Source organism: Momordica charantia, assembly GCF_013281855.1.
Source record: "Momordica charantia cultivar OHB3-1 chromosome 4 unlocalized genomic scaffold, Mcharantia_2.0 BLBB01000004.1, whole genome shotgun sequence".
Taxonomy (NCBI): domain Eukaryota; kingdom Viridiplantae; phylum Streptophyta; class Magnoliopsida; order Cucurbitales; family Cucurbitaceae; genus Momordica; species Momordica charantia.
Genome location: NW_028275162.1, coordinates 1,761,278 through 1,776,933, shown reverse-complemented (window position 1 = coordinate 1,776,933; position 15,656 = coordinate 1,761,278). Strand labels below are relative to the sequence as shown.

General features: G+C 33.3%; 2 protein-coding genes and 1 pseudogene across 4 annotated transcripts; 1 reads left to right on the top strand and 2 right to left on the bottom strand.

The window, feature by feature from the left end:
- The first annotated feature begins 6,251 nt into the window (after positions 1 to 6,251).
- LOC111007808 (uncharacterized) lies at positions 6,252 to 8,999 on the top strand. Of its 2 annotated transcripts, XM_022280309.2 has the most exons (5): positions 6,252 to 6,661; positions 7,152 to 7,286; positions 7,682 to 7,768; positions 8,526 to 8,700; positions 8,834 to 8,999. In XM_022280309.2, the coding sequence occupies exons 1-4, from the start codon at positions 6,533 to 6,535 to the stop codon at positions 8,682 to 8,684; spliced, it is 510 nt and encodes a 169-aa protein (XP_022136001.1). In that variant the 5' UTR covers positions 6,252 to 6,532; the 3' UTR covers positions 8,685 to 8,700; positions 8,834 to 8,999. The 2 variants fall into 2 exon arrangements, with proteins under 2 accessions (XP_022136001.1, XP_087979267.1); XM_088123141.1 differs by having other exon boundaries at positions 8,526 to 8,999.
- On the bottom strand, positions 8,881 to 11,225 carry LOC111007807 (cyanidin 3-O-galactoside 2''-O-xylosyltransferase FGGT1). Of its 2 annotated transcripts, XM_088123140.1 has the most exons (3): positions 11,075 to 11,175; positions 10,619 to 10,664; positions 8,881 to 10,497 (listed from the first exon to the last, which is right to left on the bottom strand). In XM_088123140.1, the coding sequence occupies exon 3, from the start codon at positions 10,454 to 10,456 to the stop codon at positions 9,071 to 9,073; it is 1,386 nt and encodes a 461-aa protein (XP_087979266.1). In that variant the 5' UTR covers positions 10,457 to 10,497; positions 10,619 to 10,664; positions 11,075 to 11,175; the 3' UTR covers positions 8,881 to 9,070. The 2 variants fall into 2 exon arrangements, with proteins under 2 accessions (XP_087979266.1, XP_022135998.1); XM_022280306.2 differs by lacking the exon at positions 10,619 to 10,664 and having other exon boundaries at positions 11,075 to 11,225.
- A 419-nt stretch (positions 11,226 to 11,644) lies between these two features.
- LOC111007737 (cyanidin 3-O-galactoside 2''-O-xylosyltransferase FGGT1 pseudogene) lies at positions 11,645 to 13,841 on the bottom strand (annotated as a pseudogene).
- Between the last annotated feature and the right edge of the window lie 1,815 nt (positions 13,842 to 15,656).

The following is a 15,656-nucleotide window of genomic DNA, read 5'->3' as shown; positions in this document are numbered from 1 at the left end:
GATTGTATTTTAACTTTTATATATTATCAAAGTTTAATTTACATCACATAAAAAAAAGTTTTAATTTACATAAAAAGAAAAAAAATAAACAAATAAATTTCACATTATGTTTGAGTTTTAGTTAATCCTACGAAATACACTATCGTTTTAATTTAATCCAACTATGTAAAGTTTCATAATCATATATATTATTAGAGAAAAATTAAATTGATAAATTTAGGATTTTTAATTCAACGAAGGTGGGAATTAGAAGTTTTCGAACCTCCAACATTTGGAATAACATATGTATAGATTTGGAGTATTTAATACATATTATATACGTGTATATGTATATATATATGTACATAAAAGTTAGAGGTGTCCAAGTTTGAAATTTAATTATTATATATTATTAGAGTAAAAATATATTTATCATATTTTTTTATATATATGATTGGTCAATAATGGAACTCAGATTAGATCTGTTAATAAATTATTAGCCACATGAAGCAAAAGCATATGCAAGCCAATATTTAAAAATCTAAACCTTGTGAATCATTAATTCATATTTAATAGCTTTTTAACTAAAATATAATATTATATTAGGAATCATTTCCAAAAATGTATATATCTATATATTATATTAGGAATCGAAGGATTGCCAACTACAAACGTCATTCATCGAAATAGTTTTTTTTTTTTTTTTGAAACACATTCATCAAAATAGTTAAATAGCAATAATAAAGGCCCCACCTGCATAATAATAATAATATTATTAATATTAATTATAATAAATTGTTGGATAAGGATTTGATTTTTAAATTTTATGTTTTTTTCATAATTTTACTGGCTTCTTCACAATTTCTTTGACATCTTTTTAATCTTTCCTAAAATTACACTTTAATTTTTAGCAGAAATTTTAAATAATAATAATAATAAAACAAATTTTAAACTACTTTTTAGCTTTTAAAATTTAGTTTAGATTTGGAAAATATTCAAATACATAGATAGAGAAATGTTTATAAGCTTAATTTTTAAAAGTAAAAAACAAAACGATTATCAAACATGGACGGAACAAATTAAATAAGAAAGAGAAAATATGTACGCAACTAATGTTATTCTATAGAATCATAACTTAAATGGACTCTAACTCTGTTTTTATTACAATATGTAGGTTGAAATTTCGAACTCACAAGATTTTAATTGAAGATAGATACCTAAACTAATAGAAGAATTATTTACAATAAACTTAGTATATGAAAAAAAAGTTCCAATTATATCTCTCTTTTAAGAAAAAAGTAAAGGTTTTTCCTATCAAGAATGCTTTAATCGATTTATGAATTTTTTTTTCTGTTTTAAACTTCAATTAAGTAAGGTTGCTAAGCAAAACTACATGCATATGCGACGAATGTATCAACTAGAGGAATAATATATTCATTATGTGCTAAGCTATAGTTGATAATCATCTACTATTTTTAAATTTCAACTATCAATGGCTTCAACCATTATTTAATTATGTGTTAAGTCATCCTGATGTAATCACAAATAAATAAATTAATTAATTAATTAAATTAATAAATAAAAAAGAGAGGTTTTATTAAGAAAAATAAATCATTCATCTATTACAGAGATACTAGGTTATCTACCATAAGATCTTTAAGTTCGAGTCATGCATTGGTCAACTCAACCCAAACAAAGAATCCTGATTATAGAGATCTACTAGTGTAAGCCACACAACATATATATTAAAACTATATTATGATCGATCAAGAAAGTTACCATCTTTATTTAATCTATTTATTTTAACTCTTATAATATTTTAGTTATTGTACTTCTTATAACATGCCAAAAAGCGTAACATAAACAAAGTCCCATGAATGACAAAATAATTGAACTACCTCTTTATTCTATATCAAATGAGGGCCATGATCAGCTTCCATCACTTACTATGTAATTTTTTATATCAAATTTGTAATAAAAAATTAAATAAAATACTGAATTATTGTAGTTTCATTGGTTCTCTTCGGTCGTCAACAAGGGCATGGGCATGTCTGTTTAATTTAATCCCACGTGAAATTTAAAATTATTTTCTTTTTCAAAGGAAAGATATATTGCAAGGAAAAAAAGATCGACTTCACATGATGAGATTAAGGCAAAAAACAATCAAAAGAGACTTTTCACAGCCGGAACCAAAACCAAACAAAAATAAGCAAAGGACAAACTCGAGATGATGTGTGTTGAGATGCAAAATTATATATTAAGTTTAATTTATTGATAGTCCACAATAATGTGTCCTTTTTTAATATATAATATTTTCTAATTCATACATCTTTCTTGATAGGGCATATGTCTTGATCGTCACTCGAGTACAGAGCATACGTCACTCTTGTTCAAGTTCTGACGATTCCTCCCCTACACAACTAGGTTCCCATGGCTCTGATACCACTTGTTAGAACAATAGTACTCCTTCGTACCTCGAGTATCTCCACAATAGTATGATATTGTCCGCTTTAGGCATAGCCCTCACGATTTTGGTTTTGGTTCCACCCAAAAGGCCTCATACCAATGAAGATAATTGTCCTCCCTTATATAGCATAAATCATCCTTTTCCCTAACCAATATGAGACTTTGTTTGCACTCCTTACAAACCCAACAGATTTCTAATCTATCAATTGATAATCATGTTTGGAATTGAGAGATGTCATAAAAAAGATGAGAAATTATGAAAAATGATGAGAAAGGGAGGGAGAGAGTTAAAGTTAAAATTAGTCTAACCTACATAATATATTTGAAAGGTTTTGATTGGAAAAGGAAAAGAAAAAAAATGGATATGGAAAGCCTCCTATATAAATTTGATGAGTTTTAAAGAAATTATATTAATGGTTGAATTTTTTTTTGGACAGAATTTGAAAATTTTTAATTGTGAAAGGGAGTATTAAAAGTAATTAAATAGCCAATTAAAATGTAAAGAAATTTATTGGACTATTGAGTATTGGTCTTCTAAAAAACTTTGCATTTAATGGGAGGTTTTTCCAAAGAGAATTATATATATCATTTGTTAGTGTTCAGTATTATAAAAAAAAGTTTATGGAAAATATATGATTTTATACTTCAAATTATATTTATAATTAAAAACTAAAATAAATAGATAACAATATTTTATTTGTTTTTATTCCGAATACCAAAAGAACAAAACCTACGAATTAACACAAATACAACCAACAGCAGCTAAGCTCACAGCGATGGAAGGCAACGCTTCAAGCCGAACCTCGAGCTCGTTATGCGATAAAGCCATCTTAGCAAGTTTGCGGGCAGCAAAGTTTTCCTCCCGATTAACAAAACTAAACGAAGGTTGCATTCTCGGAAAAGGACAGTTTAATGCGATACAGCAACGCCAACCTCTGATTCATCGTCACACTTCATGTTCAACAACTGAAAAACGTGAGAAGAATCTGTCTCAACCTGGAGTGGGAAGAGGCCAGTGTGAAGTGCCATGGAGATTCCCTCACAAACGGCCGAACACTCTGCCAGATCAACGTTCACTACATTCGCCCACAGGATGTAGTGCTACTAGAAAAATCCACCCAATCCCTAACAACCATCCCAAACCAGCAGTAAAAAAATCCCGACAGAAAACTACATCAACATTATGAAAAACCTAATCTTACCTAAACACTTAATGAATAATGATCAACAAGACTAAAATCTACTGGTAAGTACAAGATTGACTTAATTAAGAATAGAAACAATTACAAGGACACTAAATTGATAATCCTTTTAACAGAAATAACATAAAGTTTTAGCTAAAGTATGATTCACTTGTTGTAATTAAATTAGCTTTAGGAAAGCTATGTGTAAAAGTATTTTTATTTTGGCATTGATTATACTTCAACCCACTTTTAACATAGTGATTCTAAATCTTGAAAGTAACCAAAAAAAAAAAAGGACAAAAATGTACAAATCACTTAAAAGTGCTTTGTCCCCATTACTTGTGATGAAAGCACTCCTAAAAAATAGACCAAAACATTAAATTGATGTTTGTACTAAAGTGCTTATAATTAAATAAGGGAAAAAAAACTCCTGATTGGTCCTTTTACTCCAAGGTCCCTTAAAATTCTTAATTTTCTATATTTTTCCATTTAAAATATTATATTTAAATATTTTTTAAAAATAGAAATTGTGATGTGTAATTTAAACAAATAGTAAGATGCACGTGAAATTTCAACATTTTATTTTAAAGTATTAAAAACATAAATGTTAACACTATAGTTAAACTTTAAGATATACTTTTCCTATAATTATTCTCCATAGCTAATACAAAACTGATGTTGTAGTAAATCTCATGGCGGGTAATACAATTTTATTTTGTTGGACCTCGACCTTTGATGTTTGGGTGATACCATATCTATAATTTAAAAAAAAAAAAAAAAGAATACATTATTATTAGAGGGAGGAGATTCCCTTCTATTGCCCGTAAAAAAAGACATTAACTTTTAATTATTTGGTCAGTTAAGTGGTGCTCGAGTCAATATAATTATGTTAACATTTAGATTGATAAGTAAAAAAATATAAAATATATATCTAAAAAATATATAAATTTAGCTCACACAACCCTCCCACAGAGATGGAAATAAAAATTGCAACAATAACTTTACTAATAAATTTAGAGAAATTTAAAGAGTTCTGAAGAGAGAAAATAGAGAATTTAAGGAAAAGAGCATATTCTCATTCATTGAAAGTTTCATCTTGTTTACAAGAATATAGGCTTAATTAAAGAAGAACATGGTATAGGAGCTATCTTTAGTAATAGAGTAAAATTAAGGAACCATGGAAGATACATTGGATATTACCCACCAACTTAGAAAAAAGAAAATTATTTTTTATCCCTCGTGAAAATTGTTATAACCAAGAAATATGCCACACATGGATCGAAAATCCAATTTATGATCGTTGTTAATTAGGGTCTTAAGTAAGGATAACAAACATATCCAAAAACATTTAAGAAATAGTAATTTAGTTTATGATAAAAAAATAGGATTCTAATCCTCTCTTCCACGTTAGGAAAGTTTAAGAAATTATTTTAAATCCAAAAAATATATTAAATTCCTTATCTGATTTGAAACGAGAATGATTTGAAATCTATCCATCAAAATCCTGCACTTCTAAACAGCGGAATTCATTTGCAATCCGTCATGATTTTGAAATCCCTCAAAATCTAGGATATCAAACCGAGCATAAAGGATTGCTCCATCAAGAGTTGAAGTTGGCAATCTATTAATGAGATATACTATAGCGGAAATTGCCTCAGCTCATCTCATAATTCCAAAGGCATGGTAGCTTGAGAAAGGAGAGTAAGACCAATGTCAACTTACAATATACTGTGGTTTGTGTTCAAATACCATTTTGTTGGGAAGTATAATCTAAGAGAACATATGTTCAATGCCATGATTTTTAAGAAAATTAGTGAATAATTTAAATTTCCCTCCCCATCGTATTGAAAATGCTTTTTCAACATGAATTTTAAAGGGAAAAAAAAGTTTTGTCAAACTTAGTTTTAAGAAAGCAAACTCAAGTAGAACGTGACAATAAAAATTAATATAGTATCTCAAGGGACCCAAAGATTAGATACAATTAATTGTTAGGGAGTATGTTAAACAATGACTTTTACCCTATTCCAAATTATTTCTGTTTGGATAAATAAAAAGAAAAGAATTTAAAATCACACATGATTTCCAAACCTATTCTTTGTCCAATTATTTTACATTCTAAAAAAGGTTGGATTTACGAGGATTTTAAGTTTAAACCTAACAAATTTCTATTTTCTCCCTTTCCCCGATAAAGATAGATATTTAACTTTTGAATTTTATACAATCAACCTTACACTCATACAATCTCCCTTCTACACCTTCTACACAGATTATCAAGCACATTACAAGGTTAGTTTCAAAATTTTGCATTGTTTCTTTTTTTTCTTTTTTAGTTTTCTTTATTCTAATAATAGAATACTCTAATGCTCTCTACAAATTTTCTTTAGTTATTTTAATAAAGAATAAAAATTTGTTGAAAAAAAAGGAAAAAAGAATTCAGGCTGGTTTTATTATTATTTTAAAAATATTTTCTAACACTAGGGTAGATATGTAATTTCATATCCTGGGTGCCCTTCTAGGGCTTTGGGCTTTTGACATACGATTGAAGGGCTTTATTAGGCCACAAAAGGCCCATCCTTAAACCCATTCATCGCCTGCAATTTGTAGCAGTTCAATAGACAAAAGATTTGCAATTTTGCACAGTAATGGCGGAACGAATCTGTTCGGCTTCGGCCTTATCCACTGGTCCGAATGCAATTGCTTCCTCTTCCGTCGCTTCAGTTCTTTCCCTTCTTCTTCCGCACGCATAATGTTTGCGGAATCGGCTACCTGGTCAAGTTCAAGACCAAGAGTGACCAATTACAAGAGTCAACTTTTCAATTTGTTCCCCGCCTCTTTAATTTCGGTCAATTCTATGGTTCGAGAGCTCGATTTGAGTTTGTGAAAAAGGGGGGCGTTTGTTAGAAATGATACTCCCTTTTGTGAAGTTAGGGACTCTCGCTCTGAAAACCTTTTGCAAACCCATCGCCCGTCGTCTCAAGAAGGACGCCGGATTGCACCCCAAGTTTAGGCAGTGTATTATCAACGTCGCGCAGGTTTTGTAGAATTTTCAACGATTTACATTGCTTTCAATATGATATATTTAACTTCTGTTATGAATATGATATATTTTGCACAAATGTGTTGCTGGGAAAAGATTTTAGTCTGCATCGTCCTACTCATTCTCAATCTCAAGTAATATGAATGTTAACTCTCTCTCTCTGTTTTTTTCTTCAATACCTTGAAATGGGACTTTTACTACTATAGAATTCTGCAGTATTAGAGTTGCGCCCGGAAGTGAAATAGATGTATATTATATTATTACTTGGCTTGTGAAATCAGTTGCTTCAAATTTGATGCAACCCTCTTATTTGATTTCCCCATGGTACGTCATATGCATAGGTGTTCAAGGAATGCAAATAATTTTCTTGCTACTTTGATTTTGAACTTTTCTTGCACCATAGTTTGATTCTTTAACACAAATTATTCTTTGTGGAGAATTGATCGTAAGATTTTCTTATATTGTTCTTTGTGATATGGAACCAGGCAAATCACCGATTTTCGACGAATGTGCAACGAAGAATTTATGGTCGTGCAACAGATGCTGCCATACGGCCCCTGAATGAAGAGAAGGCTGTCCAAGCTGCAGCAGATCTTCTCGGAGAGCTTTTTGTATTCACAGTAATATGATTTCTATATATATCTCTCTCTCTTCTTATTTTAATAAAATTATCTCAGCATATTGAAGTGGCTTTACTGTGTCTTTATGCTGCTTCGTAAAGAAGGATTTTTTAGTGTGTTCCTGCTGGGATATTTTGATTTATCAAATTATATCTCATCCACATTGAAACATACTGACTAGAATAAAAGTTTATTTACAATGTCTACCATTCTTCGTTTAGTTCCACTGGGCTATAAAATGTGAACTGGCCTTTTGGAAAATTATATTAGACTAGAATCACCATGTTATCCAATTTACCATGAAAAAGTCGTAGAGATCCGTATACTTATTATCATATTGCTTCATTAGAAGCATAGATTTCGCAATTTTTATATCAGCTGTACTCTGCACGTAGGTTGCCGGAGCTGCTGTTATTTTTGAGGTGCAAAGAAGTTCTAGATCAGAAGCAAGAAAGGAGGAGCTCCGTAGGCAAGAACTCGAGGTATTTGGGATTCTTTTCCTTTATTTCTTCCTTTTTTTTTTTCAAATGAAATGAATTGTGTCTTCATATTTCATAACAACTGGGGATTCATTCTGGGATCGATTTGAATAAATGAATGAACTTTCTGGATTTAGCGCATTCCAAGCACCTGTATTCTCCTCGGTGTATATTCTAGGCTAACCAGCTGAATGTTGAGCTTGCAAAAAGAGCACTTTCTATTTTTTTTAAGCTAGATATGGGTAATGGGTCCTTTCTCCAGGGGGGAGGAGAGGAGGAAGTGGGGGAGAGGAACATGGAAGTTGGAGTTATGAAGGTGTAGAATAGGAATTTAGAGTGAACATCAAAAGTTTATTATTGAATCAGAGCAAGATAACTAGTTTAGTTTTCCAAGTTATATTTTGTAAAATTAACGTGAATTTGCTTCATTCAAGCAGAAAAAGCAATAATATTAGGTGTTAATTTGCTAATATCAATTTTAGTTTAGGACCTTTGTATGTTGTTTGGTATTTATTTACCAAAATCATGGAAAAATCGCACAACTGACAATGCAACTTATTCCACCAGAAATTCTTGGTATTTTATTCTCTTGTAGTCTCGTAGCCTTCTTTTATTTTCTTTTGCCCTCATGTGATTTTAAAATATTGGGAATTGCTCTCACTGTTTCACATATATAAGTGCTTCTGATCTGACTTGAATTTAAATCAATATTTTAGCATACTTTGTTCTTAAATATCTTTACATGTTTGTGACTTTATAGGCAATGAAACAAAGAGATGACGATATAGCTCGAGAAATAGAAATTCTGAAACAGAAAGTGGAGGAGCTGGAACAATTGTCGAAGGGACGAGGGGTAACCAGCATCTTTCACTTCAGGCATCCGCATACCTCTGAAGCTGAAAAGGCGAAACATACTTGATTATCAGTAAGATCAAGTAAGCCGTGGATTTTGTAACTGAGCGTTTTTCTTATCAGTTGATTGAGATTTAATATTTCTAACAGTCTATTAATATGAGAGAAATTAGAGCCGCTTAATTTTGATGTTGATACTTATTTTTATTCTTGAAGAATCAATTCAAGACTAGAGATGGTATGGGGGAGAAAGAAGAGCAAGCTACAAGAAAGTCATTTTTTTCCCCAGCCTTTATTCAAGAAATAAGAAAATGCCATGAACAAAGTGACTGTTAAGTGTTACATAATCACCAAGATAAATGCAACAAACTATTTATTTAAATTTGTCTAAATTTGTTATTGTTTAGTCTAAAATGCATTAGATGTGTAAAAAACCAGTGTGACATAATCTTCTCATGCAATCACAGCTTGTAGACTTTGGATGAAATTGTTGATATAAGACTCCTCCAAATCCTTGTCAAGTAATAATTCTCTTATCTTGGCACGGTTTTCTCTGATCTCTTTCCCTGTTTCATCCTCTTCATCCATCACTATCTTCACTGCCTTGCACACACTTTCCCTTGTAAAATATCCATCTTCTTCCCCTCTCTCCACCTCCACACCAACCTTCAAAACACTGCTCAATGTTCTTGCTCGAAAAAAGTGGTCACTAATATGAGGTAACATCACCAATTGACACTTTCTCACCAATGCCTCCGATAAAGAACCCGACCCACAATGTGTAATGAAGCATCCGATCGATGGGTGCTCCAAAATAAGCTGCTGTTGAACCCATCCCCCGTAGACCACCCCTCTTCCCCCAACTCTTTGTTCAAACCCTTCAGGCAAGGCTGCTTCGACCGTTTCGACACCGTGAGGTAGTTTAAGGGCAGACAAGAATGGCATATTTGAAAGCTCTAAACCCAAAAGTAATTCTTGGAACTGATCTTTTGGTAAGGTACACTCACTTCCTAATGCACAGTATATGACCGAGCCAGTATTGAACCCTGATAGCCATTTTGCCCATCTTTCTTCTAGTGTTGTGGTTGGCTGTTGTGTGTCCTCTGATCCTGAAAGCAACACAGGCTTTTTGAATTCACTTATGAGATAGTCTACATAAGGCCCCTCAATTTCCCTACTCGACTTGAATGCTATAGCATCGCATTCCTGAAGTCCAGTGAAATGGCGGCGAAAGAAGAAGACATCACTGCCAAACCTCGTACGGCTCATGGATGCGCAAAATCGAGCCTCGTGAGCATGAAGCTTGATGGTGGAACTCGGGTAGCCGGGAGGTGGCTGCATAAAATCAGCCTCAGATAAATAATCTCCACAGAGCTGCCTTGATGGGACATAAATATAACCAAATGTTGTTGCACTAATGACGCTATAATAAATCGACTTGATACCGAGTCGACGTGCCAATTTCGGCATCCAGAAGACGAAATCGAAGAAGATGGCATGGGGTCTCATGTCTTGGAGAATATGCTCGATTTCTGGTCGGGTGTGATCCATGGCTGTCATGATGAGACTGAACTGCGAGGAGTGAGGAACATCGGTCGTAGTCTCGGCGCCAAGAGGAAGGCCGTCAACATGAGGGACAGTGATGGGGAGAAAGGTAATGAGATGTGGAAAGAGATTAAAAGGCTGCAATTTGGGCAGTGTTTTGGATGGGATGAAGAAGGAGATTCTATGGCCTTTCTTGGCTAGCTTGTTGGAAATTTGGAGATATGGAATCAAGTGGCCAAAAGCAAACCAAGGGTACACTGCTATGTGCATTCTGGAACTGGAAGTTACAGCCATTGTCAACACTTCTCTTTTTCCTCTTTCCCACCTTCCAATAGCTAAAAAACAACAAAATAAGGTAACAAATTTTAGCAAGTGGGTGGTAGAAAAGATCAGTAGGAGTTGATGTTCAAAACTAAGATCCAAAACAAGTCTAGCTTATCGATAATTAAGATATACCTTCAATCTAGAGAGTGTGAATTCGAATCTCTCCTCATGTGTTGTGCTAAGAAAATGTCAATATCAATTTTTGAACGTACTTGTCTCTTTTCGAAGAAATAGAGAATTTTTTTTTTTGTAAATAAAATACAAGTTAAAGGAAAATAATTAGTGTTGAAGAGAAAGGGAAACTGGGGATGAGCTACACAGGGGAGTTGATCATTCCCATTAAGCCTCTTCTTAAAAATTGGAACAAGTTTGGATGTTTGGGGGTGGAAAAACTCCATAAGAGAAATGGGTTTTGTTCCTTTGGTTATTTAACATTGGAAGGAAGAGAGAAGAAGCAAGATCTGTTTTTTACGAGGCATTTTGGGTTGATCTCTATGAATTTTGGTAAATCTTTTGTTTAAAATAAGGGAGGAAAAAATGGTTGACCAAAGAAGTAAAATTGAGGGGGAAAAGACATAGCAAACATACCTGGAGCCTGGAGGGTTTTCGTGGGCAAGTTGCAGCAAATTGTGAAATGAAGGAAAAGTAGGATTTCGTGGAGAAGAAGAGGGAGAAATGATAAAAAAATTAATAATTATCGTAATAAATGATAATAATATTTATTATTAACCCACTTGACGACAAAAAGGGTAGAGAGAGTGCAGCACAATTTATTTATTTATTTTTTTTTCGCAAAAGGGACAGAATACTTAACAAAAGAAAATGCCTGAGTCAGGAAAATCAGGAAAATTGTGAAAAATAATAAAAATTATTTTAATGAGTAAATAAAACTTTAATGGTAGCTTAATTTAGTTATAATTAATCACTTCTAACTATTTTATTATATTATATCATCTATAAGGAGGGAAAGACAATTTTCTTCCTATCGACGTGTCGACCGATATTTAGTACTTTGGTCTTGACAACGGTTAGAAATGATAAGCCGTTCTATTTTTTAACAAAATAGAACAGCTACCTCTTTTATGCATTTCTCTCCTCTGTATGTCAAACCAATCAATTATAATAAAAGGTATCTAGTACATGAATCAACTACACTAAATCTTGGTCCTACTGTATCGTGTCCATCAATGATTTCAGACAATATATGACACGTTATTAATTTACCAACAATGAAACCAACAACCTCACTTATGGGAAAAATAAACATAATCGTGGTAATAATTTAAAAGAAATGGATGAACACAATAAGCTTCTACGGGCCTTTTCATGGCTGCCAATGAGCAATCCAAAGCATGAGGTCCAACAACTATCATGTATTCATTAATTTCTACCATTTTCTTAGCACACCTCAATCTCTCTTTTATCTCTTCATTTTGCTGTTTCTTTTTTCACAACATGCTGTAATTTGTAATGGGAGGTAAATGGGAACATAAAATTTATGAGAGAAATTAGAGGAAACAAAAGACTTCTCTTCTTGTTGCTCATGCAACCAAAAGTTGTAAAATGTGGATGAAATTTTTGATATTAGATCTTTGTAAAGCAATTACTCTCTTAATTACTCTCTTATCTTGGCACGGTTCGCTCTGATCTCTTTCTCAGTTTCAATTTTCTTTTCTTTTTTAGATAACTTGGAGTCGGAGCTTTTCACTAAACTTCCACGCCAACTTTTTCAATAAGTTGCTCGGCAATCTTGCTCGAAAAAAGTGATCATTAATACAAGGCAACAGCACTAATTGACACTTCTTCACCAAAGCCTCTGATAAAGAGCCTGACCCACAATGTGTAACAAAGCATCCAACTGATGGGTGCTCCAAAATGAGCTGTTGTTGAACCCATCCCTCATAGACCACCCCTCTCCCCTGAACTCTTTGTTCAGACCCTTCAGGTGAGGTGGCGTCCATTGTGTCGACGCCGAGAGGTGGTTTAAGTGCAGCCAAGAATGGCATATTTGAAAGCTCTAGACCCAGTTAGTAATTGATCTTGGAATTGGTCTTTTGGTAAGGTGCACTAACTTCCAATTGCACAGTATATAACTGAGCCAAAGTTGAGCCTTGATAGCCATTTTGTCCATCTTTCTTCTAAGGTTGTGATTGGAGTTTGTAGATCCATTGCTCCAGAAAGAAACATGCGCTTTTCGAATTCGCTTTCGTGATGGTCTGTAAAAGGCCCTTCAATCTCCTTACATGACTTGAATGCTAAAGCATCAGATTCACTTTACTGAGGGATATACAAAATGTTGAGCCTCATGAGCATGAAGCTTGATGGTGGAACTGGGGAAGCCAGGAGGTGGCTGCATAAAATCATCTTCAGCTAAATCAAGTCCACAAAGCTGCCTTGTTATGATCATAGCATAACCAATTGTTACTACTGAAGTGACACTATAATAAACTGACTTAATTCCCAATCGACATGTCAGTTTTGGCACCCAGTGAGCGAAATCGAAGTAGATGGCGTCGGGTTTTATGTCTCGAAGAAGAGACTCAACTTCAGGTTGGGTGCGGTCCATAGAAGTCATGATGAGACTGAGCTGCAGAGTGTGAGAAACATCAACAGTTGTCTCAGCGTCAAGAGGGAGACCATCAACACATGAGGAACTGTGATGGGGAGAAAGGTAATGAGATTTGGAAAGAGATTGAAATGCTGCAATTTGGGCAGTGTTTTGGATGGGACGAAGGAGAATCTATGGCCTTTCTTGGCTAGCTTGTTGGAAATTTGGAGAAATGGAGTCAAGTGGCCAAAAGCAAAGCAAGAGTACATTGCTATGTGTAAGTTGGAAGTGGCAGCCATATTGTTCTTACTCCTTGGAAAGGATGAAATCAAACAAATTCAGATGAATGTTGAGGCTTAATGGAGCAAATCAATCCAAGAGAACACAAGAGGAATATTGGATAAGAAGGAAACCATAGCAAGCAAATATGTAATGGAAGTTTACGAGTCCCTAAAGACCAAAGTTATGAGTCTATATAAAGAATATGCAAAAGGTTATGATCTTCAATATACTAAACATGTTCAGTCTTCCTACTATTCCCCATCTTAATCGAGAGAGTTCCAAGTTTTGGTGCGTTTAATCGAGGAAGATCATTTCTAAGTTGTTGTTCCTTACACCGAGAGTAATATGTTCCTATGAGTCTAAGCAGGACCGGAGGCAAATAAAATTTCTTTGGCAAAATTTTACTTACTAACTTTTTATATATATTTTTTTTTTAATTTAAAAGGGCAAATTTGAGAAAAACTATAACATCTTAAATATTTTATACCTACTTTCTGAACTACGATAAACTACAACGACCTAAGAGGCGGACTTACCCTTCTTCGTTCCTCGCACCACTTTTTCTAAAATTTCTACCTTGGATTAAAGTTTTTTGTTTTCGAACTTGAGCCACGTGACGCTGCTCGAATTGACTTGTCATTTGATAGAAGGGTTAAAAGATCGAGATAAAAGCTTGATGTTATGAGATTGAGTGAAGACACCAACATGGAAAGGGACAACTTGAAAGCTACGTTTTGTATTTTAAGTGAAGACATCAACATTCTGTACCCATTCTCGGGAAGATGGAAAAATAAGTGGCCAAGAAAGATCAGAAGAAAGTTGCCTTATACGGACAGATGTAAATAGTTATGTTATTATGTGACTCGTATCTCACAGCAGTTTTGTCAAAGAAGATTGGACTTGTCCTTTTATTTTCTCTATCGGGGCAATTTTGTTACGTTGGTGTGAGCCCTTGTGGGTTTTTTCCTTCAAACCTAATTCTGTCGTGGGTTTGAGATTAGAGCAGCGGAAAAATAAAATTTGGAGTTTCATCTTCTTCCCTGCAACACAGCAGTCGAGGGTGAAAAATACAGAAGTCTCTTTCTTGTATTTTTGTCCATTGTTTTCACCTTTTTCGTTTGGTTGCTCTGCATAAAACTTGGGTTTGTTTTTCTCTCCTCCTATATTTATATTGTTCTTGGATATTGAAGCTAATAGAAGTTTTGCTCTCACCTTGTGCAGTGGATGTAGACTACATTGGTCGAACCACTGTAAACTTTGATGTCGTCTTCTCTTTTCTTATCTACTTGACTTAGTGTTAATATTACTTGGTGGATTTATTTGGATCAATGATTAATATTGTTTGATGAAAGAAGTAGTGGTTATTGGTGTATTTCACACAACAAGTTCGGTTTAGTTTTACTTTCAATATGTTGAACCCTAAACAAGGACAACTTGAAGGTGTGGGAGCCGAACTAGACTAGGAGGCTATTGGCTTTCCATTTCGAAAGCCTCTACCCGTCAAATTTTTACTTTTGCTCAAAGTATCTCTTTCCAAATTTGGTTGACATTTTGGAGTCCCGATAACATCTAAAACTCTTAAGAAACTGGGAAAATGATCGGATTAACTTGAAGATAGCTTAACAGTTGAGGCACCATATTCTCTAAAAAGGAAATACATTTATTGTTAATATTTAAACTAATTTATATTTTGCCACGTATCGATTTTGGATTGGATATGTTTTGTGTAAGTTGAAAATACCATGACGCCAATGTCCATGGATGGATCCTATAGGTTAAATAGCTATCCTACTTTGGAATTTTAATCTCTTTTCTTTCGTACAGAATACATGTGAAGGTGGGTTTCGAACTCACGACCTTTGGTCGGAGATTTATGCCTTAACTCAAGTTGGCTAATTTTAATCCATTTTAATCCATGTTTAGCTACTAAAAAATCTCTAAATTTAGCTACTAATTAAAAAATCTTTAAATTTAGTCCTCAATATTATTTTTAGAAATTTTTTTTTTTTTCCAAAAGTTTGATCCCAAATTAACGTTGTAGACTAGCTCTATGATTTAGTATGAAATTAGATATTTGAAACTACTATAATTAAAATAAAATGTGTTAAATTATGCATTTGGTCTTATGGTTTAAAATTAATTTCATTTTCGTTCATATGATTCAGCTAAGTCTTCATCTTTGTTGTTATCATATTGATTACTTGACAAGTCTTTTTTATCTGGCAATGAGTTTGTGTTATCTATTTAATTGAATATTGTATTAAAGTTTAAGGTTGAATACAACTGAGAGAAAATATGTAGATTTTTCGAGTTGGTAAAAATGATTTACTGATAATTTGT

Bases quoted from the DNA above. Each gene is read 5' to 3' on its own strand.
- LOC111007808 (XM_022280309.2), top strand. From the start codon at position 6,533: ATGATACTCCCTTTTGTGAAGTTAGGGACTCTCGCTCTGAAAACCTTT. The intron at 6,662-7,151 runs GTTTTGTAGAAT...ATATGGAACCAG, and splicing joins GTATTATCAACGTCGCGCAG to GCAAATCACCGATTTTCGAC. The intron at 7,769-8,525 runs GTATTTGGGATT...GTGACTTTATAG, and splicing joins TCCGTAGGCAAGAACTCGAG to GCAATGAAACAAAGAGATGA.
- LOC111007807 (XM_022280306.2), bottom strand. From the start codon at position 10,456: ATGGCTGTAACTTCCAGTTCCAGAATGCACATAGCAGTGTACCCTTGG.